We start from the raw sequence: 25,340 nt of genomic DNA on the forward strand, positions 1-25,340 counted from the left end.
CAGTATTTACATATGCTGATGGGAAAGATCCAGTAGATGAAAGAGACCTGTGGAGTTCCTTGAGAAGTGGAGATGTCCTTCAGTAGATACAATGGGATGCTCCTATAGGTGCATGGCCAGCAAAGTCACAATAACTGGAAGGAAAACAATACTGATTGAACCACAGGCTTTAGGTTGATATGGTGAGAGCTTGTGAAAGTCTTCTTTTTTTTTTTTTTTTTTAAAGAGAGAGTGAGAGAGGAGAGAAAGAGAGAGAGAGAGAATTTTTAATATTTATTTTTTAGTTCTCGGCGGACACAACATCTTTGTTGGTATGTGGTGCTGAGGATCGAACCTGGGCCGCACACATGCCAGGCGAGCGCGCTACCGCTTGAGCCACATCCCCAGCCCGTGAAAGTCTTCTTTTGACTGAATTTAATTTTGAGATGTGTGCCACTGCACTCCACCATTCTTTAAAAACAAAAACAAAAAACTAATCCAGCTGCTAGCTAATATAGCACAAGTTTACACTGTTAGCTCCTCTTTTTCTGTTCTTTATGATTAACCCCCAAACTCCAAATTCTCAAGCATTCTTTTTCCTTCAAGAATTCCTCTTTCCCAACACTTATTTACAAACAATCAAGCTTTTCAACAGCTAGGAAAGTATTTAGTAAATTACAGCCAGCCATCTACTTTGTTAGACATAAAAGAATTTATTGATATCTTTTTTTTAAAAAAAGAAATTTTCTGGGCACAGTGGCCCACACCTATAATTCCAGCTATGTGGGAGGCTGAGGCAGGAGGATTGCAAGTTCAAAGCCAACCTCAGCAATTTAGCAAGTCCCTAAGCAACTTAGAACCTGTCTGAAAATAAAAAATAAAAAGGGCTGGGCATGTGGCACAGTGATTAAGCACCCCTGGGTTTAACCCTGGGTACTAAAAGAAATTTACCATTATTTTGATCACTTAGTAATATCTGCTCACCCCTCTATTCCCACATTTGGGAATAATTCCAAATAGTAATTTTTGTCTGCCTTGGCCTTAGCAGAAGGATTTTTCCTCTGGTTAGAAGAAAGTCTTTATTGCATCTCTATCTATTCCTGTGTGTCTTCATCTACTATAATAGTTTTAATATTCCTTTTGTTATTTCCACATTTGGTTGCAGATTTTGATTCCCAAATTTTCTATAATATTACTGCCTCCAGTTAGTTTTTTTAAAAATATTATTATCATTATTATTTTTTAGGTGGGGTTCTTGTTCTTTTTTTTGTCTTGTCTTTTTTGGAACTGGGGATGGAACACAGGGCTTTGTGAATACAAGGCAAATGCTTTCCCACTGAGCTATGTCCAGCCCTCCAGCTAGTTTTTTTAATAGGGTGTTTATAACACCTATACCCTCTTTTGAGGGTTGAAATATTTGCTACGTTTTTATTGCTATTAATATTATGCTTGTTTTGCATCCACAATCCCACATTATTCTAGAATGTTTACTCCAAGAAATGAGGGTTATTTTTCTTGTTGTCTCCTGTATCCCCAGTGCCTGGCACTGAGGTGCTTAATAAATATTTCATGAATGAATGAATTTCAGGAGAGGGTCTTCTACTAAGGGCTGCATTAGTCTCTGGAAACAGTACCCTTTCACACACTTCGTTTTAGTTATTTCCACCCCCTAAACACACTGCTTTTCTTGAGGTCCGTAGATTCTTAGTGCCGACTTCCATTAAAATCATGCTCACCTGCTCATTGATGATCATGGATACACGTCTTACTCTTACGTACCATGAAACCAACAGTGAGCTGGGAGGTTAGGATGCAAAAACCAAAACAATAAACAAAACTCTACAAAGTGTTGGCTCATTTCTATGAGTAGTGGTGATAATAGAAGAATGCTTTCAACTAAAACCCCTTAAAAGATGATAAATTGATATTTTCTGTCATTTCTATAATATGTGCATTATTTTGCATGAAGTTGTAGAGAATTTTTAGAGAATCAGGGCGTACAGTTTTTAAGAAGAAAGGCCTAAATCATAATTTATATTTCCTTATTTTCATTCAGTCCAATGCCCTTTTACTATGAGAGGCAATAGAGATAGAGTGAAAACTTTTCAAAATCGCCTCTCTTAGTAGCTACGTAAAATAGAGTTAATAATAGCCTCTACCTCAGGGTTGCTCTGAAAAATTAACTGAATCGATACATGTTATTTCCCACACTTGTGGAAAACGCCCCCCCCACCAACTGTTTATTAGAGTGCTCAACACGAAATTACCATTCAATGTAGTGAACTGCTTCCCAAACTAAACCTTTTCATGTATAAACAATGAAATGTACAGTGATTCTCCAGCCTCTGTCCAATCTTCTACCTGCTGTGTAGGGGTGGTGAGAAAGCAGTTGCCTAGGATCACAGGCCAAAAGTTGGATGAAAGTGAGCCACATAGAGAGGGGGGAAAAAACATCCTGGGCCCGAGACTCGCGCGATAGCCCGCCTTCTCACTGAGGTCGGAGGGAGTTGCTGACCCACGTTCGTCCCAGTCGCTCCAGCCGCGCATTTTCTCAGCGTTCAGCTCCCTACAGACGTGTTAGTGGCGGGCCTCGACCAATGGTGACACAGCGTCGTGAGAGCAGCAGCCAATCAGCAGCTAGGAGCCCGGAAAAGAGCAGGGCCGAGGTAGCAGCTGCTGGCGCTTGCCAGAGAAGGGCGAGCGGCGCGGTGGAGCGCTGCGGAAGAGGTAAGATGGCGGCCCTGCGTGCTCTTCGCCTTTGTAGTTAGGCTGTTTTTTCGCCCTTTCTGTTGTCTCAGAGCGGCTGCCCCTCCTCAGGCAGCTTCGGAGTCGCTCTTCTACTATAGACTCCTGGGAGCCAGCTTCTTCGGTGCGCGGAGCCTTAGGACAAAATGGCGCTTGCACTGCGCCCGAGGCCAGCCTGGGCCCAGCTGTGAGCTCTGAGGCGGGCTGGGACAAAGGCGGCGTGCAGGGCAGCGGGGGCGGGGCGCGGCGTTGCGGCGGGGCCACGTGGGGCTGGCGCCACTCTTCCCCTCGTGCTGCAGCCATGAGAGTCCTGGAGGTACCGTCAGCGTGGCTGGGTGTCGGGGTAGGGCCCGGCGTGGAGGGAGAAGTTAAAGGGGAGGCAAAGTCTCCGGTGCTAGGGAGACTTGGGAAGGCGGTGGGGGAGTTATGGAGCGTACCCGCGAGGCCGCCTGCTGCCTGTCCTTTAGAAACTTACCTACCCGAGGTCTATCCGGACATTGTGGGACATTGTGGAGTAGGAATTTTCGGGAAGGGTAAGGGCATTTTGATCTTCCTTGTGACCCTACAGGTTTTGGTATGAACAGGATTCGGATTCACGTCTTGCCAACCAATCGGGGGAGGATCACCCCAGTGCCCAGGTCTCAGGAGCTCCTGTCTTGTTCGTTTACTCATCGCCCGTGCTCGCAACCTCGCCTGGACGGCCAGGAGTTTTGCATTAAGCATATCCTTGAAGACAAGAATGCACCCTTCAAGCAGTGTAGTTATATATCAACAAAGAATGGAAAGAGATGTCCCAGTGCTGCCCCAAAACCTGAGAAGAAAGACGGGTATATATGTATAGATACATATGTTTGTGCCGTTAGTCTCTTATTTTTGTTTCTTCTAGTGCTGAGGATTGAACCTAGGGAATCATGCATGCTGAGCGCCCACTCAACCACTGAGCTGCAACCTCAAACCTTCCCACCTTTATTTTTGTGATAAGGGGGATAAATGATATGATCTCTGGGCTTAGGCATAACTGCTGAATTTTAGATTATATGCTTTTAAAGTTGGACTTATGAATATATCCTTGGAAAAAATAAAAACCAAAATACAATGGTGATTAATTGGAAGGACACTTGATTTGGATCACTTAGTTCATCTCTGGATCTTTTTCCTTGTCTGTAAGATGAAGGGATATTCTAAATTCTTAATGCTGGGGTGCTGACTCTTTTGGCTTGTACCTTGTTAAATAATAGGCAAAGTCGTGTATATGTGTATTTTTTTGGAAGAGACTTCATAGCTTTCATCATATAAACAAAGGTATCCATGTAGAAACATACCTCTTCTAGATAGTTTTGTGTAAAACTTCGAGTTTTAAAATTGTCCCACAGGCTGCGCGGTGAAGGTAGATGTCTGTAATTGCAGAAGCTGGGGAGGCTGAGCTGGAAGCTGAGGCAAGAGGATCCCATGTTTGAAGTCAAATTTAGCAATTTAATGAGACCCTAAGCAACTTATAGAGATCTTGTCTGTCCCAAAATCAAAAATAGGATGGAATAGGGGCTTAGGTTATAGCTCAGTTGGTAGAGTGCCTGCCTCACATGCACAAGGCCCTGGGTTCAATCCCCAGCACAAGGGTAAAAAAAAAAAATGGATGGAATGTAGCTCAGTGGGTTTAATCACCAGTACCAAAGGAAAAAAGTGTCCTACATCTTATTACTTACAGTGGATTGATATGAAAATGACCCTTCTAGAATTAATTTTGAAAAATTAATCTCTTTGTTATTATGAGATAATGTCAACATTGTTATAGTCGGAATGTTTTGTTTAATGGCTAGTGCACTGGATAAGCTTCCTGCTTTTCCCTTTAATAACAAATGTGGGCGGGGGTGTAGCACAGCGGTAGAGGCTAGTTAAATTCATCTGATTCCTTGCCATTTGAGGAGTGAATGTAATATCATTTCAGTTTCCTGAAAATGCTCTAAAGATAAGTGACTATGAAAATTGTTGAACCCTTTCAAGAGAGAACCTATAAAATATTAATATTTATATCTTCTTAGGGTGTCCTTCTGTGCTGAACATGCCCGTAGGAATGCCTTAGCACTTCATGCTCAAATGAAGAAGACCAACCCAGGGCCTATGAGTGAAACACTCTTGTGCCAGCTGAGCGCATATGCTAAGACAGAACTGGGCTCTCAGACTCCAGAAAGTAGCCGCAGTGAAGCCAGCCGAATACTGGGTAAGGATCTTTTCTCCTAGAATAAAAAAGGTGGGAGAAGGTTAAGAATGAATTTATTTTGGTTTGAAGTATCTTGAACATATTTGGCAATATTATTCATTGGGAATTTGGTGAGGGTGATGAACTTCCAGGGTTGCTGTGTTCTTCACCAGTTCTTTGCATTTGAAGGAGAGTTTGCTTAGGTTTATTCTTCTGAGCTGGTGACTTTTTTTTCCTTATATAAATGGTGTTTTTAATTTTAAGGTTTGGGTTGATTTGCTAAGTAATCTAGTTTTGTGTGGTGGAGTTACAGAGGTGGGAAGTCTTGATGACTGCTCTCCCTTCCTTGCCTCAGATGAAGACAGCTGGAGTGATGGGGACCAGGAACCCATTACTGTGGATCAGACATGGAGAGGTGACCCTGACAGTGAAGCTGATAGCATAGACAGTGATCAAGAAGATCCCCTAAAGTAAGTTGTAACTCCACATAAGGATTTTTGAATATTTTATGTAGTTAGCATGTGGATTGTAGTGTGACATGCTGCTAATAGATTAATAACCAAAGAGGAAATACAACTTAGATATTTGTGAGCAGTAACAGCTTCTGTATTTTAAAGTGTCAGCACCATCTTGCTTCAAGGCAAAATTTGATTGTTTTGTTTTTATGGTACTGGGGATTAATCCAGGTTCTTGTGCTTGGTACGCCACTACTCTGCCACTGAGATACATTCTCAACCCAAGATTCGATTCTTTTGTTGAAGATTTGTAATCTAGGAAGATTTTTGAATACTAAATTCTGTACATGAGAAAGTGTAGGGGAAAGAGTAGGTTTTTTTGGACATGGAAATGAGAAATGCTTAGACCAGTTAGAGAAGAAACAATGGATGTGAACAGGTGGTTGTTCTAAACCTCAGGAGAGAGGTGATTCAGTAACTACATATTTTGCAAAATTTCATGTTTATGGATTTCCTTTTTAAAAAGGAAAATAACAGTTTGCTTTGGTTTCATGCCAAAGAAGCGGAAACTGATCTAGAAACACAGAAGTGAGTAATCATCCTAATTATATCTTACTAAGGTTTTGCTTTTCACTTAACCCATGAAGTCCATGATCCTTTAGTAGGTGTAATATATCAAAACTTGTCTCATATTCTAGAGTTTTATAATTATATTTCTCATGATTTGAGTTTAGGTTAGTTTCCTTTTTCTTTTCTTTTTTTTTAACCAGGAATTGAACCCAGGGCACTCTGCCACTGAGTCATATCCCCAGCCCTTAATGATTTTTTTTTTTTTTAAGTTGTAGAGGGACACAGCCCTATTTTGTGTTGCTTAGCACCTCACTTTTGCTGAGGGTGGCTTTGAATTTGAGATCCTCCTGCCTCAGCCTCCTGAGCCACTGGGATTATAGAATACCTTTATTTCTTTTTATGTGGTGCTGAGGATGGAACCCAATCCCTCACACCTGCTAGGCAAGTGCTCTACCGCTGAGCTACAACTCAGCCCTTTTTCATTTTTTAAATTTTTTTTTTTTTTTAAAGAGAGAGTGAGAGAGGAGAGAGAGAGAATTTTTAATATTTATTTTTTTTTTAGTTCTCGGCGGACACAACATCTTTGTTGGTATGTGGTGCTGAGGATCGAACCCGGGTCGCACGCATGGCAGGCGAGCGTGCTACCGCTTGAGCCACATCCCCAGCCCCTCATTTTTTAAATTTGAGACAGAATCTCAATAAGTTGCTTAGGGCCTTACTAAGTTGTTTCTGAGGCTATCTTTGAACTTGGAATTCTCCTGCCTCAGCCTCCTGAGCTTTTATGAAATTACATGTACCTGGCCACTGTACCTGGCCTCATTTTTTTTTTTTTCTTCAGTGCTGGGAATTAAACTTATCTAGAGCCTACCATTGAGCTATTCCTCCCAGCTCTAGTTTTTGTTTTCCTGACGTCTGCCTCTTAACAGTTCTGTGACTCAGGAAAAAGTACTATAGACAGTGGGAGAGATAATGTATTTTGATTGTTGGGCTTTCATTCTTGAAGTAGCATTTTTTTCCCCATTACTTGGGGTTCTGTGGTATATTGAAGTTATTGAGGATTATATTTTCTGAGTAGAATAATTTTGTCCAGTTATATTGAGCATTCTCAGTCAGCTTTTTAGGAACAATTAGTGTAGCAGTTTGAAAGAGAATGCTTTCTAGCAGGATTCTTTTAACTATGGTAACATTACTAAACATTTATTCTTTTTTTTTTCTTTTGGGTACTGGGGATTGAACTCAGGGGTGCTCAATCAGTGACCCACATCCCCATGCCTATTTTCTATTTCATTTGGAGACAGGGTCTCCCTGAGTTGCTTAGCGCCTTACTGTTACTGAAGCTGGCTTTGAACCTACAATCCTCCTGCCTCAGCTTCCCAAGCTGCTGGGATTATAGGCGTGCACTACCATGCATGGCTATTCTTTTTTTTTTCCCCACTGTGCTTTCTAAATTCTAGATGGCTAACTTGGTGCTTTGATATATAACTCTGTAGGGTCACAAAGTGTCCTTTAAACACTAAGCTTTTTTTTTTTTTCCCCTTCTTCCCTGTTCTGAGCTTGAACTCAGGTTCTCTGTCACCGAGCTATATACCAGTCCTTTTATTATAGATTTTGAAAGTCTCACTAAGTTGCAGAAGCTGGCCTTAAATTTGTGATCCTCCTGCCTCAGCCTCCTTAGTTGTACCACTGTACCCAGCAACATTAAAGTTTGAAGGCCCAGAAACATGATTTTTTTTTTTTTTTTTAGAGAGAGTGAGAGAGGAGAGAGAGAGAGAGAGAGAGAATTTTTAATATTTATTTTTTAGTTCTCGGCGGACACAACATCTTTGTTGGTATGTGGTGCTGAGGATCGAACCCGGGCCGCACGCATGCCAGGCGAGCGAGCTACCGCTGAGCCACATCTCCAGCCCCATGATTTTGTTAATAGTAGTCTAGATCAGATTCTAAAGGACAAATTCATGTCAGTTTTACTCATAAGATACCGAATATCAAAATATCAGTTAATTTTCTTTAAGACAGAAATGTTAAAGGTATTAGGTAGTTGTCAGTCTCTCCTAGTAGAAACATACTAAAGGATAAATAAAGCTCTGAGCATTCTCAACTATTAGATAACTAAATATAAGGCTTTCTTTAATTTTCCCAGAGATATTATTAAAATAAAAATGTTGGGACTAGGGTTGTGGCTAAGTGGTAGAGCACTTACCTACATTTGCGAGGCACTGGGTTGGATCCTAAGCACCACATTAAAAAAAAGTAAAATAAAGTTAAAAAATGTCTTCTTAATAAATATATGCATTTTTAGGGCTATAGTTGTTAAATATGTATAATGTTAGTTGTTAAATATCTCCTTATGTTTAATTATTATGTGACTATCCAGTTTTTTATTTTCTTAATTTGTACTGAGGATTGATCCCAGAGCCCTGTATATGCTAGGCAGGCACTCTACCACTGAGCCCTTTTTAGTTTTTATTTTGAGACAGTGTCTTACTAAGTTGCTCAGGGTTGCCTCAGACCTGTGGTCCTCTTGGTCAGCTCCCAGAGAGCTGGAATTACAGGTGTGCTGCCATGCCTGGCTCACCTTTTTAATTTCATTGAGATATTTGCAGAATTGAAAACTTGGAACTTAATGGTAGAACCTATTATAACGATTATATTATGAATATTGTAAGTGGTTATTCTATATTATGTTACTCTTCATTGCCTGACCAGTAAGTGATTATTCTGTATTAAGTCATTAAATGAGAATGTAGATTTTAAAAAAACTTAATGTTTAAACATGCAATCTAAGTGTGGTGGCACGGGGCCTATAGTCCCAGCGATTTGGGAGACTGAGGGGAGGATCTTAAGTTCCAGTGTGGCTTTAGGAACTGTGTGAGATCCTGTCTCAAAATCATAAATAATAAGGGCTGGGGTTGAATTTCCAGTACCACAAACCAAGAGCAACAACAAAAACTCAACAGGGAAAAACAAGGAAATATCTCTCCCCATTTTGTGAGATCTTTGAGATTTTTCTTTCTTTTTTTTGGTGGTGCTGATGATTAAACTCAGGTCTTGTAGATGTCAGGCAAGCCTTCCACCACTGAGGTACAACTCCAGTGCCTCTTTTTTTTTTTTGGTGAGGATTGAGAATTGAACCCAGGGACTCTTTACCACTTAACTACATCCTTGGCCTTTTTTGAGGTGAGGTATTGCCAAGTAAAGCTGGCCTTGAACTTTCAGTCCTCTTGCCTTAGCCTTCTGGGTCGCTGGGATTACAGGTGTGTACCACTATGCCCAGCTTTGTTGTCTTTTGATAACAACTTGAATGTTAAAATATTTTGTGAAAATATTCCTGTTTACTATCTTACTTTTAAGCTTGGGTTTTATTACTGTGTTTTCTTATTCTTTGTTTTATTCCAGACATGCTGGTGTCTACACGGCTGAAGAAGTGGCCCTGATTATGCGGGAGAAGCTGATTCGTTTGCAGTCTTTGTACATTGATCAGTTTAAACGACTTCAGCATTTGCTGAAGGAGAAGAAGCGTCGATACTTACATAATCGAAAAGTGGAACATGAAGCTTTAGGCAAGTTTTATGCAGTTGAAACTGCTTATCTTGAGTTTAAGTTTCCTTTGTTTTTGTTAATTTGCTGAAGCATTCTTTTTTTTTTCGGGGGTGGGGGGGGAGGCGGGGGTGCTACCACTCAGCCACATCCCCAACCCTATTTTTGTATTTAGAGACAGGGTCTCACTGAGTTGCTTAGTGCCTCGCTTTGGCTGAGGCTGCCTTTGAACTCAGTCCTCCTGCCTCAGCCTCCCAAGCCACTGGGATTACAGGTGTGTGCCACAGTGCCCAGCTGTAGAAGAATTCTTGATAGGGTACTCTGTGAATTACATTTTTACTTTTGTAATTCTTTAGGTAGTAGTCTCCTTACTGGCCCAGAGGGACTTTTGGCCAAAGAACGAGAGAACTTAAAGCGATTAAAATGTCTTCGACGGTATCGCCAACGCTATGGAGTAGAAGCCTTGCTACACAGGCAGCTAAAGGAACGCAGAATGCTGGCCACAGATGGTGCCGCCCAACAGGTAATTTGTTTATATATCTCTAAGATACCTCTATTATACTACTCACTTTGTAGAGTTGGAGTAATTAGCAAAACACTATATCTAGTCCTGGCTCTGAAATCTGACTTACTGGATTAGTAGTGAAAGTACTTATTGAGGGCCAGGAAACATGGACTCTAGTCTTGGTCTTCTACTGTTTAGCTCTGTGCCTGCACAGACAGCTTAATTTCTGGGCCTCAGTATTCAAATTGAGGGGTTGGGATAGATTTCAAAATTCTTTGGTCCAGAGAGTCTTCAGAAATAGGCACAAATTAAGCCTAAGTTGCTTAAGAGTCTTATTTTTAAATTTTAATTTTGAGAATTTATTTATAAAAGTGGGAAGAAAGGTGGAAGAATAGGAGCAAATGCATGTCAGGAAGTGAGGTTGATAAGAAGAGTTAAGCAATCACTCTTATCTATGATTTGTTGACTACCAATAAGGTTACAGTTTAAAAAGGATTCTGCTGCTAAAGGACAAATTAGATTGAAAGCTATACACTATTGCTTTCATATGTGAAGGGATATGTTTTAAGACCTGGAGGCCTGAAACCAAAGATACTATTGAACCTATATGTTATGTTTTTTCCTATATGTATATACTTATGATAATGTTTAATTTGTAAATTATGTTCAGTAAGAGATTAACAATAATACCACAATAAAATAGGACAATAGTAACAATATAAGTGTAAAAATTATTCTAAACTCTTAAATTGTTTATTCCTGTAGTTTTCCATGTGGTATTTTCAGATTGAGGTCAACATCCTGAACCTCCTAGCTCTGGAAGCAGACTTTCATATGTGCCTCTCTAGACGATAAAACTACTGTTTTATGCTTGTATAATCTGGAAAGGGGTATTTGGGATTAATGAGGACTCATTTTTTTGTATGTAAGGTTTTAAATTTTATTTTATTGCATAATATTAGTTTATTAAATATTGAATTTTCTGGCCTTGAGGATGTACTTTTATTATATAACTAAGTATTCTTATGATAATTGGTTGTATGTTCTTTTGTGAGTTTGTCTTTTTTATCTTTTTTCTTCATTTTAGGCCCATACCACTCGTTCTAGTCAGAGGTGCTTGGCCTTTGTGGATGATGTTCGTTGTTCCAATCAGTCTCTCCCAATGACCAGACACTGCCTTACCCGTATCTTTTTAAAACTGCCTGTTGGGGTTCTGATTTTGTAGTTAGTTGAGGGCTAGTGAGAATCTTTGCTGATTTGCTTAATTGAAGGCCTTTGAACCTTTGGCCCTGAATCAAGGCCAGCAGTTTGTTGAAGCTGTTGGTTTCAAGCAGGAGCCTAAAGAAACGTCTTTCTATGGTCTGTTGGCCATTTCAGAACTTTGGAAATGTAATGGTCAATTCATTAGAAAGAAACATTTGAATCATTAATGATAGATGTGGGCTAATTTTTCAATTAATCTCATCATGTCTCTTGATTCTGCTGTAGGACTACATATACCATTTGACTATAAAACTTTATTATTAGATTTTGAAATTGCATCTTGGTTATAGGTATTGATTGAAAAAATTACTTTTTGTCATAAAAATACTTATTAAATATGCTCTTTAAATGAAAAACATGAATTTTGGTGGATTTCATTTGCCTTGTAAGACATACCAAATATTTGGAAATTGATATGTATTTTCTTAGCCAGCATTTATGGCACCTGCCTATATCCCAGCTACTATTGTTAAGTATTTTACCAGTTTATTAATTATTGCAGTAAATGTCTGATAAAGGATTACTGTCATTAATGTATAAAATGCTGTGCTAAGTAATTAGAAAGTAAAGAGAAATGCTTAAAACATAATTGGGCAGAGGTTGTCTGTAGACGGTTAATAGAAATGGCCTGTAGTTAGTGTTTATTTCACTCTAAACGGAAGAGATAAGTAAAACAAGGAAAATTTAAAACCTAATTTTGATATTTGTACATACATTTTAAAATAAATGTAAATTTTAGGGCTGGGGTTGTAGTGTGCTTGCTGCACACACGTGAGGCACTGGGTTTGCTCCTCAGCACCACATAAAAATAAATTAAAAAATATTGTGTCCATGTACAACTAAAAAAATTTTTTAAATGTAAGTTTTTTTTTTTATTAGTGGATGAATTTCAAAAGTAGTTGAGCTTCTTCTAAATTTATATTTCAGTTGGAATATAAATTGATAAAAGCTTTTTGTGAAGCAGTTCGAAAATAATTCTTCTTTGATAAGGCAGTTTTTGCCCCTGGAAATTTAAGAAGATAATCAAATGCAGTCAAATACTTAAACAAAAAACATTCTAAGCCAGGCACAGGGGCACATGCCTGTAATCCCAGCAGCTTTTGGAGCTGAGGCAGGAGGATTGCAAGTTCAAAGCCAGCCTCAGCAAAAGAGGGGTGTTGAGCAACTCTGTCTCTAAATAAAATACAAAATAGGGCTGAGGATGTGGCTCATCCTCAGTGGTTGAGTGCCCCTGAGTTCAGCCCCTAGTCTCCCTACCCCACCCCAAAGTCTAATTGGAGACAGCCTTGTTTAGAGATGAGGAATAGGGAAATAGATTATGGCACAACAGATTTTTTGCACTAAACATTTAACAATTTATGAGTGAAGAGAAAAATTATAGTGAGAAAAATAGGATATAGATTTCTGTAGATTATGTTTTAACTGCATGGTACTAAATACTGAGAAGGAATGTAATATCATTTTTGCATGGTATGAATATCCTTTTTTCTGTTTCTGTATAATTTTTTTAAAAGGAAACTTGAATTTTGTAGAGAAAACCCAGTTTATAGATATTAAAGACTATTTTTGACATTTTGAGTAATGCTGTACTCAAATAGTATGTTAGGATATAAATATTTTAAAAAGCAAAGTTGAAGAGGAACTGTATTTAACAAAGGAAGTATTTTTCCTTATATGCTCTTTTCCTTTCCATAATTCCTAAGTTACTTACCCTTCCTTAAGTCCTCATCCCAGAGAAAGATGCGACTGCCATTGGTGACCTGTTAACTCTTTACTCTGGTCTAATGGAGACAGCACTGGACTGAGTGAAGGACCCAGACTCTAGTTGTAGGTCAATCATTCCCTTTTTATCTCTCTTGTCCCTTTCTGAAAGGAAATCCGGTGGAGGAGAATGGGGGTGGTTTCTAGGCTATTGTGGAATTAAATAGATAAGAGACTTTTGTGAAAGTCCATTGAAGTCAAATGGGAAAAATTCTAGTTGAAATATTTAGCAAATTAAGATTTTAAAATATTAATAATTTAAATAAAATTGAATTTCTTTAGGTTTTCTAAAGCTCATAAGCATGCAAATAAAGGTTTTAGGTTTATTCAATAAGTATTATATTTACTTTGTACTATCTACTGTCCTTTTGAGTAGTGTTTCTCAACAGGGGGCTGTTTTGTTCTCCATTTGGCAATGTGTGGAGAAAATTTTGGTTGGGCCAGAGGTGGAAATGCTACTGACAGCTAGTGGATGATATTACTAAACATTCTACATCTACATCTTACCAGTCCATAGTGCCAGTACTGTCACAAGTGTGAAACTACTGGCATAGAATTAAACAGTTTCCAAGTATGGTTGGAAAGAAAGGTTTTTTTTTTTTTTTTTTTTTTGTTACTGTTGTTACTCGGATATTGAAGCCAGGGATACATTGCCATTGAGCTATATTTCCAGCCTTTTTTATTTTATATTTTGGGTCAGGATCTAAGTTAATAAGGCTGACCTTGAATTTGAGATTCTCCTGCCTCCTGTAATCCTGAGTTGCTGGGATTACTGGTGTGTGCCACCATGCCCAAAGAGAAATGGCTTTATTCCAGAAGGTGTATTTGGTTTAAAAAATCATAATGTACATTAGATTTTTTTTTTTTTTTTTTATACTGGGGATTGAACTCAGAGGCACTTAACCACTAAGCACATCCCCAGCCCTTTTTATATTTTGTTTAGAGACAGGGTCTCACCAAGTTGGTGAGGCTGGCTTTGAACTTGTGATCATCCTACCTAAGCCTCCCAATAGATGTTTTTAATTTTTAAAATTATCTTAGAATATTTGAGATGAAAATTATCCATGATTTAATAATCCTGGTATAATCAGTTTAAAGAAAATTGTATTTTCTAATTAAAAATATTCAGGTTTAAAACCATGTTTGTTTATTAATTTAGGGGAAATGACCACATTTTAAGATTTTTATAGAGTAACTGAACTTGAAATTTATTATCTAATCATGATTTCCCCCCCCTCCACATTGGTATTGGGGATTGAATCCAGGGGTGCTCACTGAGCTACATTTCTAGTCCTTTTTGGGTTTTGCTTTGGGATAGGGTCTCAATATAATTTCTGAGATTGGTCTTGAACTTTTCATCATCCTCTTGCCTCAGCCTCTTGCTGGGATTACAGATGTGCACCACCATGTCTAGCTCATGATTTAAATTTTGATTCTTTGCCAACTTGGAAATATAGCCCTTTCTGCTTTACCCTTAACAAAAGTTATTGTAGAGCTCTTGGAGTGTTGTTCCTGGAGTACTTTTCCATGGTCCCTCATAAGCAGTATTGTCTTACTCCTTTTAAGATCATGAGAGGATTTCTCATGTACTATCATCCTCTTAAAAAAAAAAACAAACATGGAAATTTATTATTTCCTCTCGATGTGTTAATTAGTAAATATTAATAGTAGAATTTCTGTTTTCCCTAATACAGTGCTATTTTAAAAGAATTTCTCATTAAAAACAAGGTGCAATTTCTTTTTTTTTTTTTAAAGAAAGAATGAGAGAGAATTTTTTTATTTTTTAGTTCTCGGCGGACACAACATCTTTGTATGTGGTGCTGAGGATCGAACCCGGGCCGCGTGCATGCCAGGAGAGCGTGCTACCGCTTGAGCCACATCCCCAGCCCCTGCAATTTCTTTTTTTTTTTTTTTGCAAACTTAGCCACTTTTTTTTGTGTGTGTGTGGTGCTGAGGATTGAACCCAGGGCCTTGTGCATATGAGGCAGGCACTCTACCAACTGAGCTGTATCCCTAGACCCAAGCTACTTTCTTAACAGCAGAAACCACACTGTATATCTTGATTATTGTAGGGGTTGGTAGGGGCTTCTGCAAACTATTTGCTTTTGCTATTCCTTGTTTCTTCTGAGTAGGTTTATGTTCCTAGGAGTGTTATTACTACTTGCTTAGCATTGTCATGGGGAGAACAGGATTAGTATGTTTAGTTTAAGTGACCAGGATCCTGGAAAGGAGGTTGGGGACTTGTTGGTTTTAAATTACTCGTAGAGCTAGAATTAAATGTTAGGAAATGCCACTCACTTTGAGAAGTAACTTTAAAAATTACTAACTGCATTTGGTTTTCTGCATGAAATGTATTGTCAACTCTACTATATTTTGTACCTCCGATAGTTGTTGTTATATTTCCCTTGACCATTTTTCTACAGATATTTGTCAGGATACGAATCAGGTTCTCTTCAAATGCTGCCAGGGATCTGAAGAGGTACCTTGCAACAAACCAGTTCCTGTAAGCCTCTCTGAGGATCCCTGCTGTCCACTGCACTTCCAGTTGCCTCCTCAGATGTATAAGCCCGAGCAGGTACTGTCTGTGCCAGACGATCTGGAAGCCGGCCCCATGGATCTGTACTTGAGTGCTGCTGAGCTTCAGCCCACTGAGAGTTTACCACTGGAGTTCAGTGATGTAAGTTAGAGAAGCTCTGCTCTGATTGGCCCTTGAGACAAGGCCGTATTTATTAATGGTGAGAATAGTTAGTCTGTTGTGGTCAGGAGAACTGTTAAAAAAAGTTTTTGAAGTGATAAATGTATGGTTGTATTTGTGTGTTAACATATTCATTAAGAGACTTTCTACCTTTTCTTTTTTTTTCCAGCCTGCTTTTTCTGTATTTTTTTGGAGATAAAATTCATACATTATAAGTGTTCCCTTTCAAAATATATGATAATAGGATTTTCCCCCCTTTGGTATATCCACATGTAGCCAATTGTCACTACCTAATTTCAGAATATTTTTATCATCCCAGAAAGAAAGCTAACTCTCTTCATTCTGCCCTCCCCAATCCTTTGTCAACCACTAATACACATTTTGTCTGTAAATTTGCTTCTTCTGGACATTTCATATAAATCTGAAACTTTTGTGCCAGGCTTTTTTTTCATTTAGCATAATTTTTTTAAGCTTATAAAGCAGGTTTTTTTTTTTTTTTTTTTTTTTTTTTTTTTTTTAAAGGGGGTAACATAGACTTCTCCTGGGAGGAAGAAGGGGGCCAAAGCTTGTATCCTGGTATCCCCTAACATAATGTTTTTAAGGTTCACTTATGTTGTAGTGTATATATTAATAGTTCATTTCTTTCTTTTTATTTTTTTGGTACTGGGAATTGAACCTAGGGCCTCATGCATACTAGGGCAAGCATTATACCACTGAGCTACAGACAGCCCTAGTCCTTATTTGAGATAGGGCTTGCTAAGTTCCTAAGTCTGGCCTCAAACTTGCAGTCCTTCTGCCTCTGCTTCCCAAATAGGTGGGACTATAGGTGTGCACCACTCCACTCCACCCCAGCTTTACCTCATTCATTTTTGTGGCAAAATTAATCCATTATGTTGACATAACACATTTTTTTAATCCATCAGGTTGATGGACATTTGAGCTGTTTCTACTTTTTGGCATTTAAGGAATATTCTGTTATGGAACATTCATGTACAAGTTTTTGGGAGGACACACTTTCAATTCTCCAATTCTCTCTCTCTCTATCCTTTGGAGTGTGCTTATTTTAGACAAAAGAAAGCAAACTTTCTATTGACACTCTGAACCACTTATAAACCTGAAGTTCCGGTTGTCTCTTGGTTTTGAGTGTTAGATGAAATCTAACACCCTTCAGGTTGAGATTCCATAATACAGGAAAGGTAGCACAAATGGTGTGGTGGCCCACACCTGTAATCCCAGCTACGTGGGAGGCTGAGGCAGAACTGCAAGTTTCAAACCATCCAGGAAAATTTAATGAGGTCCTCAAATTTTTAAAAAGGGCTGGATGTGATGGGGATGGGACACACCTGTAATCTCACCATCTTGGGAGGCTGAAGCAGGAAGATCACAAATTCAAGGGCTGGTTTAGCAATAGAGACTTAACAAGGCCCTAAGCAACTCAGTGAAGACCCTGTCTCAAAAAATAAAGGGGGCTGGGGCTGTGGCTCAGTGGTAGTGTACTTGCCTGGCATGTGTGAAACACTAGGTTCGAACCTCAGCACCACATAAATATAAAATAAAGATAATTTGTCTACCTGTAACTAAAATATAAATAGTTAAAAAATAATAATAAAAAGGGCTGGGAACGTGGTTCAGTAGTAAACACTCTAGTATGTTTAAGGATGACTCTTGTTTCTTTTTTAGTGAATATTTAAACAAATTAATGATTGTGAGATGTTATTATAGGCTATTTTCTGGGTTCAATACTCAATACAAAAAACAATAACAACAACAAAACCCCAAATAAAACAAAAACTAAACTACTTGGTAGGTTTTTTTTTTTATTTTATTTTTTTTTTATTTTTTTATTTTTTATTTTTTTTTTTTAATATTTATTTTTTAGTTCTCGGCGGACACAACATCTTTGTTGGTATGTGGTGCTGAGGATCGAACCCGGGCCGCACGCATGCCAGGCGAGCGCGCTACCGCTGAGCCACATCCCCAGTCCCTTTTTTTTTTTTTTTTTTTTTTTTTTGAGTCTGTAGTCTGTACCCCAGACTTGTCTTAGGAACTCTTGGACTCAAATCCTCTTGCCTCACCCTCCTGAATTCTGGGACTACAGGTATGTGCTAGTGCATGGGTTTATAATAGCCTTTTAAAAATGTTTCTTTCATAGAATATGAGGCTAGGAAGAGACTTCAGAGATTGTATTCCACTGCTTCTCAAAATGCCAATGAGATTATTATTATTATTAAATATTTATTGTACAGAATACCTTTATTTATTTATTTATTTATATGTGGCGCTGAGGTTCGAACCCAGGACCTTGTACACGCTAGGCAAGCACTCTACTGCTGAGCCACAACCCCAGCCCCAAGATTATTTTGAAGAGATTAAATGATAGCCTCAGGTTGATAAGGACAGAGTTTTGCTCACTTCATTTTGTAATATGAACAGCTTTGTAAAGTTTAATCACCTAATAAAAAGCACTGTATAACCAAAATCTCTTATGTACACAGGTAGAAAGTAGTACATGTGTTTTGTAGAATACAAATTTAATTTTTATTTTGGTAATAATTTCTATAATCATTTCTGTTTTGACCTTTTTGCTTTTCCCCTTTAACCTCTTTTTGGTTTTTCTTTTACTTTTTGCAGTACTGGGGATTGAACCCAGGGCCTTGCATATGCTAGGCAAGCACTTAACCACTGAGTCAAAAACCACTGTTTTTGACCACCTAGTGCATATATATGTATATGTGTGTTTGTATATTATATGGTATTATATTTAGACATGTGCGCACACATAAATATTTTGTACTTCTGGACTGGGATCAGTGGTACAGTACATATCTAGAATGCTGAAGGCCCTGTGTTCAATCTCTAGCATTACAAAAACAAAACAAAACAAAAAACAAAATGTTATATACTTTTCCCACACTTCTTTATTTTTTTGTTGTTTTTGGTACCAGGGATTGAATCCAGAGGTCTTAACCACTGAGCCACAGCCCCAGGCTCTTTTCTTTCTTTCTTTCTTTCTTTTTATTTTCTTGTAGTTGTAGATGGATATTTGCTTATTTTAGTGAATAATTAAACAAATTAATAATGATTGTGAGATATTATAGGCTATTTCCTGACAATTAAGAAATCTTTTTTTTTTTAAATTTTTTTAATATTTATTTTTTAGTTTTTGGTGGACCCAACATCTTTATTTTATTTTTATGTGGTGCTGAGGATTGAACCCAGCGCCCCGTGCACATGCCAGGTGAGCACTTTACCGCTTGAGCCATATCCCCAGCCCCAGAAATCTTAATTTTAAAATATTTAAAAATATATCATCAAGGCCGGGTGTGATGGCACCTGCTTGTAATCCCAGCAGTTTGGGAGGCTGAAACGGAGGATTGCTAGTTGAAAGCCAGCCTCAGCAACAATGAGGTACTAAGCAACTCTGTGAGACCCTGTTTCTAAATAAAATACAAAATGGGGGCTGGGGTTGTGGCTTAGCAGTAGAGTGCTTGCCTAGCACATGTGAGGCCCTGGGTTCAATCCCCAGCACCACGTAAAAATAATAAAACAAACTACAACTAAACAATAAATTTAAAAAAAATACAAAATAGGGCTGGGGATGTGGCTCAGTGGTCTAGTGCACCTGAGTTCAATCCCTGGTACCCACCCTCCCCCAAATATATATATCATCAAATTGGTCAGGCATGACTTTTGCTGGTCACTCTGCCCTTTTGCTCACTTAAAATCACCTCTGTTCTCTGACCTAGGGAGACTTGTACATGCCTGTTTTTTTCTATTCACAAAGGTTAAGAGATTTAGAATGGAGTCTTTTGGGGAGGTAGTTGTTAAAGTTGGGGCATTTGATGCCTACATAGAGTCCTTCACAGGAGAAATAGGATTTGCTTTTTACCCCCTCCTTCCCCCACTGCTCCTGGGAAAAGAAGCTCTTCAAAGTGCTTGTGTGCCTGTATAAAATCACCACTTTACCCCCATTCCCCATGGTCTAAAAATGCACATAAGAAAGTCTGCTTCCAGAGCTAGGAGGTTTAGGATGTAGTCCCTAAACTTCCTAGCTGTAAAGTTAGATGCTTGATGTAAGGGGAAAATGGATTGTTTTTTAAGTAACCTCTCTACACTGCTCCTGGGGAATGAAGTCCTTGGAAGTACTGTGCTCTGTTTAAGTCTGTTGCTTTTTTCCCCTGTGATCTGGAGAAACTTGGTGTGTATTCTCCTCTGCTCCCAGTGTGAAGCCCAAATCCTCTAATCCATAGGGAGAAGCCAGAATGTTGGGGATTACTTTTCCAGTTTTAGGTGCTGTGCCTAGAGCTGGGCTCCTGGCCTCATGTTCCTCTTCTTTTCCTGTCCTCTCTTACATGTGATTGTTTTCTCAAATTGCCCAGTGGGTAGGAGCAAACAGCTACTCCAGCTTTCTCTCAGAGGGAATTGATCCCATGAGTAGAGTTTTTATGTGATGCACTTGTGGGTGGACGGAGAACCAGAGCTGCTGCTTCTACAATGTTGCTGATGTCACTTGTTGATCTTCTCTTATTTTAGGTTCGTTTTCCCAATTTTAATTGGTAAAGGACTACATGTTCTATATGTTAAGAGAAATGTTTCCTGTACTTATTTTCCCTTTGAAAACATTCCCATTCCATTATTATCTTGAGACTTGGATCCTTTTTACTTTATTGCTTAAGTGGTTTCTTTTAATTCCAAGCTACTTTTTTTTTCTTCACTGGAGATTTAACCCAGGGGTGCTCTACCACTGAACTACATCTCCAGCCCTTTTTAGAGTTGTTTTTTTTTTTTTTTTTTTGGTACCAGGAATTGAACCCAGGGCCACTTAACCACTGAGCCACATCCCAGCCCTTTTTATTTTTCATTTTGAGTTAGGGTCTTGCTGAGTTTCTTAGGGCCTAAGTTGCTGAGGCTGGGCTTAAACTTGGCAGTCCTCCTATCTCAGCCTCCCAATGTGTACCCCTATGCCTTGCTCTAAGCTAATTATTTATATAATGATTGTGTTTAGTAAAAGAATTATAGAAAACATTTTATGGTCCTAATGTGTGAGAACACTGGTTTCTGTGGATAGTACAGAAGTTTCCAATAATCTGAAGTGAATGTTAGCTAGTGAACTTCTTGTTTTCTTTGTTCTTTTAGATTGAGCAGTTTTAAGTATGGTAGATTCTTCACTTCTTTTTTCCCCTCAATTGTGAAGATGTTATTTTCTTTCTTTCTTTCTTTCTTTCTTTCTTTCTTTCTTTCTTTCTTTCTTTCTTTCTTTCTTTCTTTTTCTTTCTGATTGGCACATCAACAAAAGGGGAAAGGACTGCAAATTCTTTGACTTATTTTAAAGCATAAACTAAGCTTCTCATGAAGCTAGATAGTTAAAAGCATGGTACCTCTATAAAGGGTACCAGGGAGTACCAACCCTTGGGTATTTTTATGGGGGAGGGGGAATTTAGTGTTAGATTCCTATCAGTGCCATGCCTTAGGCCCTGAATCAAGACCAATGTTTGCTGTAGCTATTGGTTTCAAATGGGAGCCAAGAGATAACTTCCCTTGGTCTGTTGGCTATTCAGTATCTCAGTGGGAATGGCCAATTCATTTGGAAGAAATGTGCTTTAGAATATTTCTTTTTCTGATATTTGTTTTATGGTATTTGGGGTTGAACTTAGGGTCTTAGGCATGCTAGGCAAGAGCTATACCAGTGAGCTATATCTCCAGTTCTTTTTATTTTGAGATGGCGTCTTGCTAAGTTGCCCAGGTTGGCCTTGAACTTGGGATTTTTTCTTTTTTTTTTTTTTTTTTTGTGGTGCTGGGGATTGAACCCAGGGCCTTCTGCATACAAGACAAACACTCTACTAACTGAGCTATATCCCCAAAGTTGGGATCCTTTAGCCTCAGCCTCCCAAGTTGTTGGGATTACAGTATACATCACCATGTCTAGCAATGTCTTTTTTTTTTTTTTAACAGAACAATTGAACTGTGTTAGATTTAAAATGAATTATTCTGTGAGGATAGGGTTTTAATCAGAATAATATTTCAGATGTCTTTTGAGTTTCCTGTTCCCTCCTTTCCTACTGTCCCTTTTCCTCTCTTGCATGCATTGTGGCTCTTTGGACATTCATCATACAATCTCATATTGCCCAAAGTTTTAAATCAATATTTAATTTTAATTTATGCTTCTGCTGATTATCATTAGATTCATTACTGGTTAATTAACTTAAATGTTGACTCCAGTAACCTCGGAATTTTTTTTTCTTTTGAATACTGTTTACTATGGTGAAATATGTATAACAAAATTTATTTTTAACTGTTCCTAAGTGTACAGTGCTAATTAACAATGTTCAGTGTGTTGTACAACCATTCCTACTGTACTTTTCTTGAATTTTTCCATCAACCCTGGCATAAATTCTGTACCTTTTAAATAATAACTCTCCTCTTCCCCTTTCCCTCAGTCCCTGGAACCACTGTTCTACTTTCTATGAATTTTCCTAGGAATTTGCTTTTTTAAAGCTACTATACTGGTCTGTGCTTCATAATCAGCAGCAAGAAAAAATTCTCAGTGCTTTTGGATCTTGTCTCATTTGTTGAACATTCTGGTAGGCAAGGGGTAAGGGAGGAACCTCAGAATTGCTTTGAGGTTTGCTGAAAAACATGCCAACTTCAGTTTATTGGTACCCTTAGTATTGCTAATAGGGTTTTCTCTTTCTTTTGTAGGACTTGGATGTTGTTGGTGATGGTATGCAGTGCCCTCCTTCACCCTTGCTTTTTGATCCTTCATTAACCCTTGAAGATCATTCAATCAAAGAAATTGCTGAAGGCCCAGTGGATATCTTGGCAAGTGAAGAACAATCCCAATTAGCCTTCCATCATATAGTGACCTGGTCAGGCAAAGCGATCCTTGTTTGCTAACTGTACTCCAGGGAGTGTGGGTCTCATCACAAGTAGAGTATAAAGATGCCTGTCCCCAAATAGCTTTTGCTTACTGAATACCATACAAGGAAGGTACTTTTAATAAATGTCATTTTGAGGCTGGGTGTAGCTCAGTGACAAAATACTTCCTTAGAATATGTTAGGCCCTGGGTTTCATCCCCAGAATTGCAAATGAATAAATGAGGGAATGAAAGAAGCCTTTTTCTGCTTCTTAGTGCCTTTTTGCTCCAATTTTCTAGATGGACCTTAGAATAATGGTCCCTAGTTTTCATATTTTTTAAAATGAAAGGTTAAGACAAGAAATGTAAGTAAATTTTTTTCTTTCTTTCTTTTTTTTTTTTTTTTGATACTGGAGATTGAACCCAGGCGTGCTATGAGCTACATCCCAGATTTTATTTTGAGATAGGGTTTTGCTAAAGTTGCTAAGACTAACCTCGAACTTGGGATCCTACTGCTTCAGCCTTCCAAGTTACAGATGTGCACAACTATGCTTGGCTAAATTGTGCCTTTTAAGGGAGAGTTCATTAATGGAATTATTCTCATTGTAGAATAAGGACCAGTAGTGATTTGGCTTCTTTCTCTGAGGTTGGATACCAGTGGCCCTGACTGAAGACCAGCAGTTACATTATAGCTGTTGGTTTCAAGCAGAGGCCTAAAAAACTTATCTTCTATGGTTCATTGGCTGTTCTGGGACCTTAGTCGAGAATGGCTGTTTCATTTGGAAGAAACAATCCATGGTTCTCTCTTCCATTGGGAGAGCTTCAAGAATGCCAAGTAATGATTTCAGACTCTTTAAGATTAGGCAGTATTGGGAAGAGCAGCTCCCCAGAGTTGTTTTAATATACTGAATATAAATGGGAATTGATAGATTCATAATTAAGGTTTCAGAGCATTGAGAATGATTTTTTTTCCTTCATGAGACTTAAATTCTTTTTTTTTTTAATTTTATTTGTTCTTCTTAGATATACATGACAGTAGAATGTATTTTGACATATTATACATACATGGAGTATAACTTACTCTAAGTAGGATACAATTTTTGTGGTTGAACATGATGTGGAGTTAGTTATTCTGTTTGTGTATTCGTATGTGAACACAGGGAATTTATATCTGATTCATTCTCCTGTCATTCCTGATTCCCCTCCCCATCCTCCCTTCCAGTGAATGCTTTACTAATCAAAGTACCTTTATTCCTTTAATAGGGCCAGATGCAAATGGTTGGAGATGGTTACAGGTCCCAGGGATCTCGAAATTCTGAGAAAGCCTGTGCACCATTGCCTCAAAGTGGATTGGCTACTGCAAATGGAAAACCAGAATCCACTCCTAGCAGTTGACAGTTTGTTCTGGGAACCATATGACTTCCGTGGATTTCACTTTCCCATTCACATTCCCATTCAGTATCTCTGATCATCTCTCACTAAACAGGGGCAACCCAGTTGTTTTGTTCTGGGTTATAGAATGCCGTAGTTAAATAAAACCATACTTAGGGGGATGGGCCAGTAGTGTCAAAGTTGTGTTTCTTTCCACCATGGGCAAGGAAGATAGGGATTACCTATCTCTGAAATTCAGTATTTGGGACTGTGCCAAAGGGGAAAGTGATTCTTTGTAATGGGATTTCTTAAGTCACAGACAGAAATCCACATAGATGATTAGGTGAGGGTTGTTTTTATAAATGGTGCCGTTGAGATATTGGTCTCCCCAGTGCCTGGTTATCTTTATCTAAAGGCCTACAGTTTAGCTTTTCCTCATCTCCACTTAATTGAACAGTTTGCACCCTTTCTCCAGTGAACTCCCATCCTTATCCTGAGACATTTAAGGACTGGGCCCACCTTAACTATTCATCTTGCTTGTAATCTATGTAAATTTCTGCAGTGGCTATCTTATGTAAAATATAGTAAAAATTTATTGTATATAGTTTCTATTAAATGTTAAAATGTTATGAAAATGTAAAACAGTTGCGTGAATTGAATGCATGTTTTGTTTGTATTTGAATGTATGTCTTATTAGGGAGCTGTCTTTGGGAGATGGAAAATGAGGCAGGTATAGTTCTGTCCCGGGGAATAAATAAATTTTTAGTACCTCAGTTTGGTATCAAGAATAAGGTAAAAACTGGAAGTAAAGGAAAGGGGAGGAATTTCCTTATGAAAGCCAATCAGTTATAAAATATCTCCTTTTTTTTTTTTTTTTCACTCTCTACTTAGATTCCCCAACCCCTACTCCCTTTTTTTTCTCACAGATTGCGCCTGGTTGTCATTCTCTAGAGCTGCAGGGCACTGTAGCACACATTTGTAGTCCCAGCCCTTTGGGAGACTGAGGCAGGAGGATTGCAAGTTTGAGGCCAGCCTCAGCAATTTAGTGAGGTCTTGTCTCAAAATAAAAAATAGATTGGGGACATAGCCCAGTAGAAGAACACTTGCCTAGCATGTGCAAGGTATTGGTTTCAATCCCCAGGACTGGGGAGAAAAGAATTGTCTAGGGCCAAAATGTACACAAATGGTCAAGGTTAGTTATTTTTTTAAAGATTTATTTAGTTGTAGATGGACACAATATCTTTATTCATTTTGTGATGCTGAGGATCAAACCCAGGGCCTCACATGTGCAAGGCAGGTGCTCTACCACTAAGCTACAGCCCCAGCCTTTAAGAATATTTTTTGTGCTGTAGATTGAACCCAGGGCCTTGTGTGCTAGGCAACACAGTCTTAACTGAGCTATATCCCT

The 25,340-nt window shown here is 38.6% G+C and overlaps 1 protein-coding gene and 3 non-coding genes across 4 annotated transcripts; all 4 read left to right on the plus strand.

Annotated features, from left to right (window-relative positions):
* The first annotated feature begins 2,274 nt into the window (after window positions 1-2,274).
* On the plus strand, window positions 2,275-24,737 carry Kansl2 (KAT8 regulatory NSL complex subunit 2). Its single transcript, XM_077798862.1, has 10 exons — window positions 2,275-2,706; window positions 3,293-3,551; window positions 4,764-4,942; window positions 5,277-5,391; window positions 9,343-9,510; window positions 9,844-10,006; window positions 11,076-11,172; window positions 15,436-15,689; window positions 22,407-22,526; window positions 23,825-24,737. The coding sequence occupies exons 1-10, from the start codon at window positions 2,577-2,579 to the stop codon at window positions 23,954-23,956; spliced, it is 1,617 nt and encodes a 538-aa protein (XP_077654988.1). The 5' UTR covers window positions 2,275-2,576; the 3' UTR covers window positions 23,957-24,737.
* On the plus strand, window positions 11,272-11,408 carry LOC113195528 (small nucleolar RNA SNORA2/SNORA34 family). Its single transcript, XR_003302417.1, has one exon. It is a non-coding gene; the product is annotated as a small nucleolar RNA SNORA2/SNORA34 family (small nucleolar RNA).
* On the plus strand, window positions 21,176-21,306 carry LOC113195529 (small nucleolar RNA SNORA2/SNORA34 family). Its single transcript, XR_003302418.1, has one exon. It is a non-coding gene; the product is annotated as a small nucleolar RNA SNORA2/SNORA34 family (small nucleolar RNA).
* LOC113195523 (small nucleolar RNA SNORA2/SNORA34 family) lies at window positions 23,219-23,355 on the plus strand. Its single transcript, XR_003302414.1, has one exon. It is a non-coding gene; the product is annotated as a small nucleolar RNA SNORA2/SNORA34 family (small nucleolar RNA).
* Window positions 24,738-25,340: the final 603 nt, after the last annotated feature.

The sequence above is a fragment of the Urocitellus parryii genome, chromosome 5 (assembly GCF_045843805.1).
Source record: "Urocitellus parryii isolate mUroPar1 chromosome 5, mUroPar1.hap1, whole genome shotgun sequence".
Taxonomy (NCBI): Eukaryota; Metazoa; Chordata; class Mammalia; order Rodentia; family Sciuridae; genus Urocitellus; species Urocitellus parryii.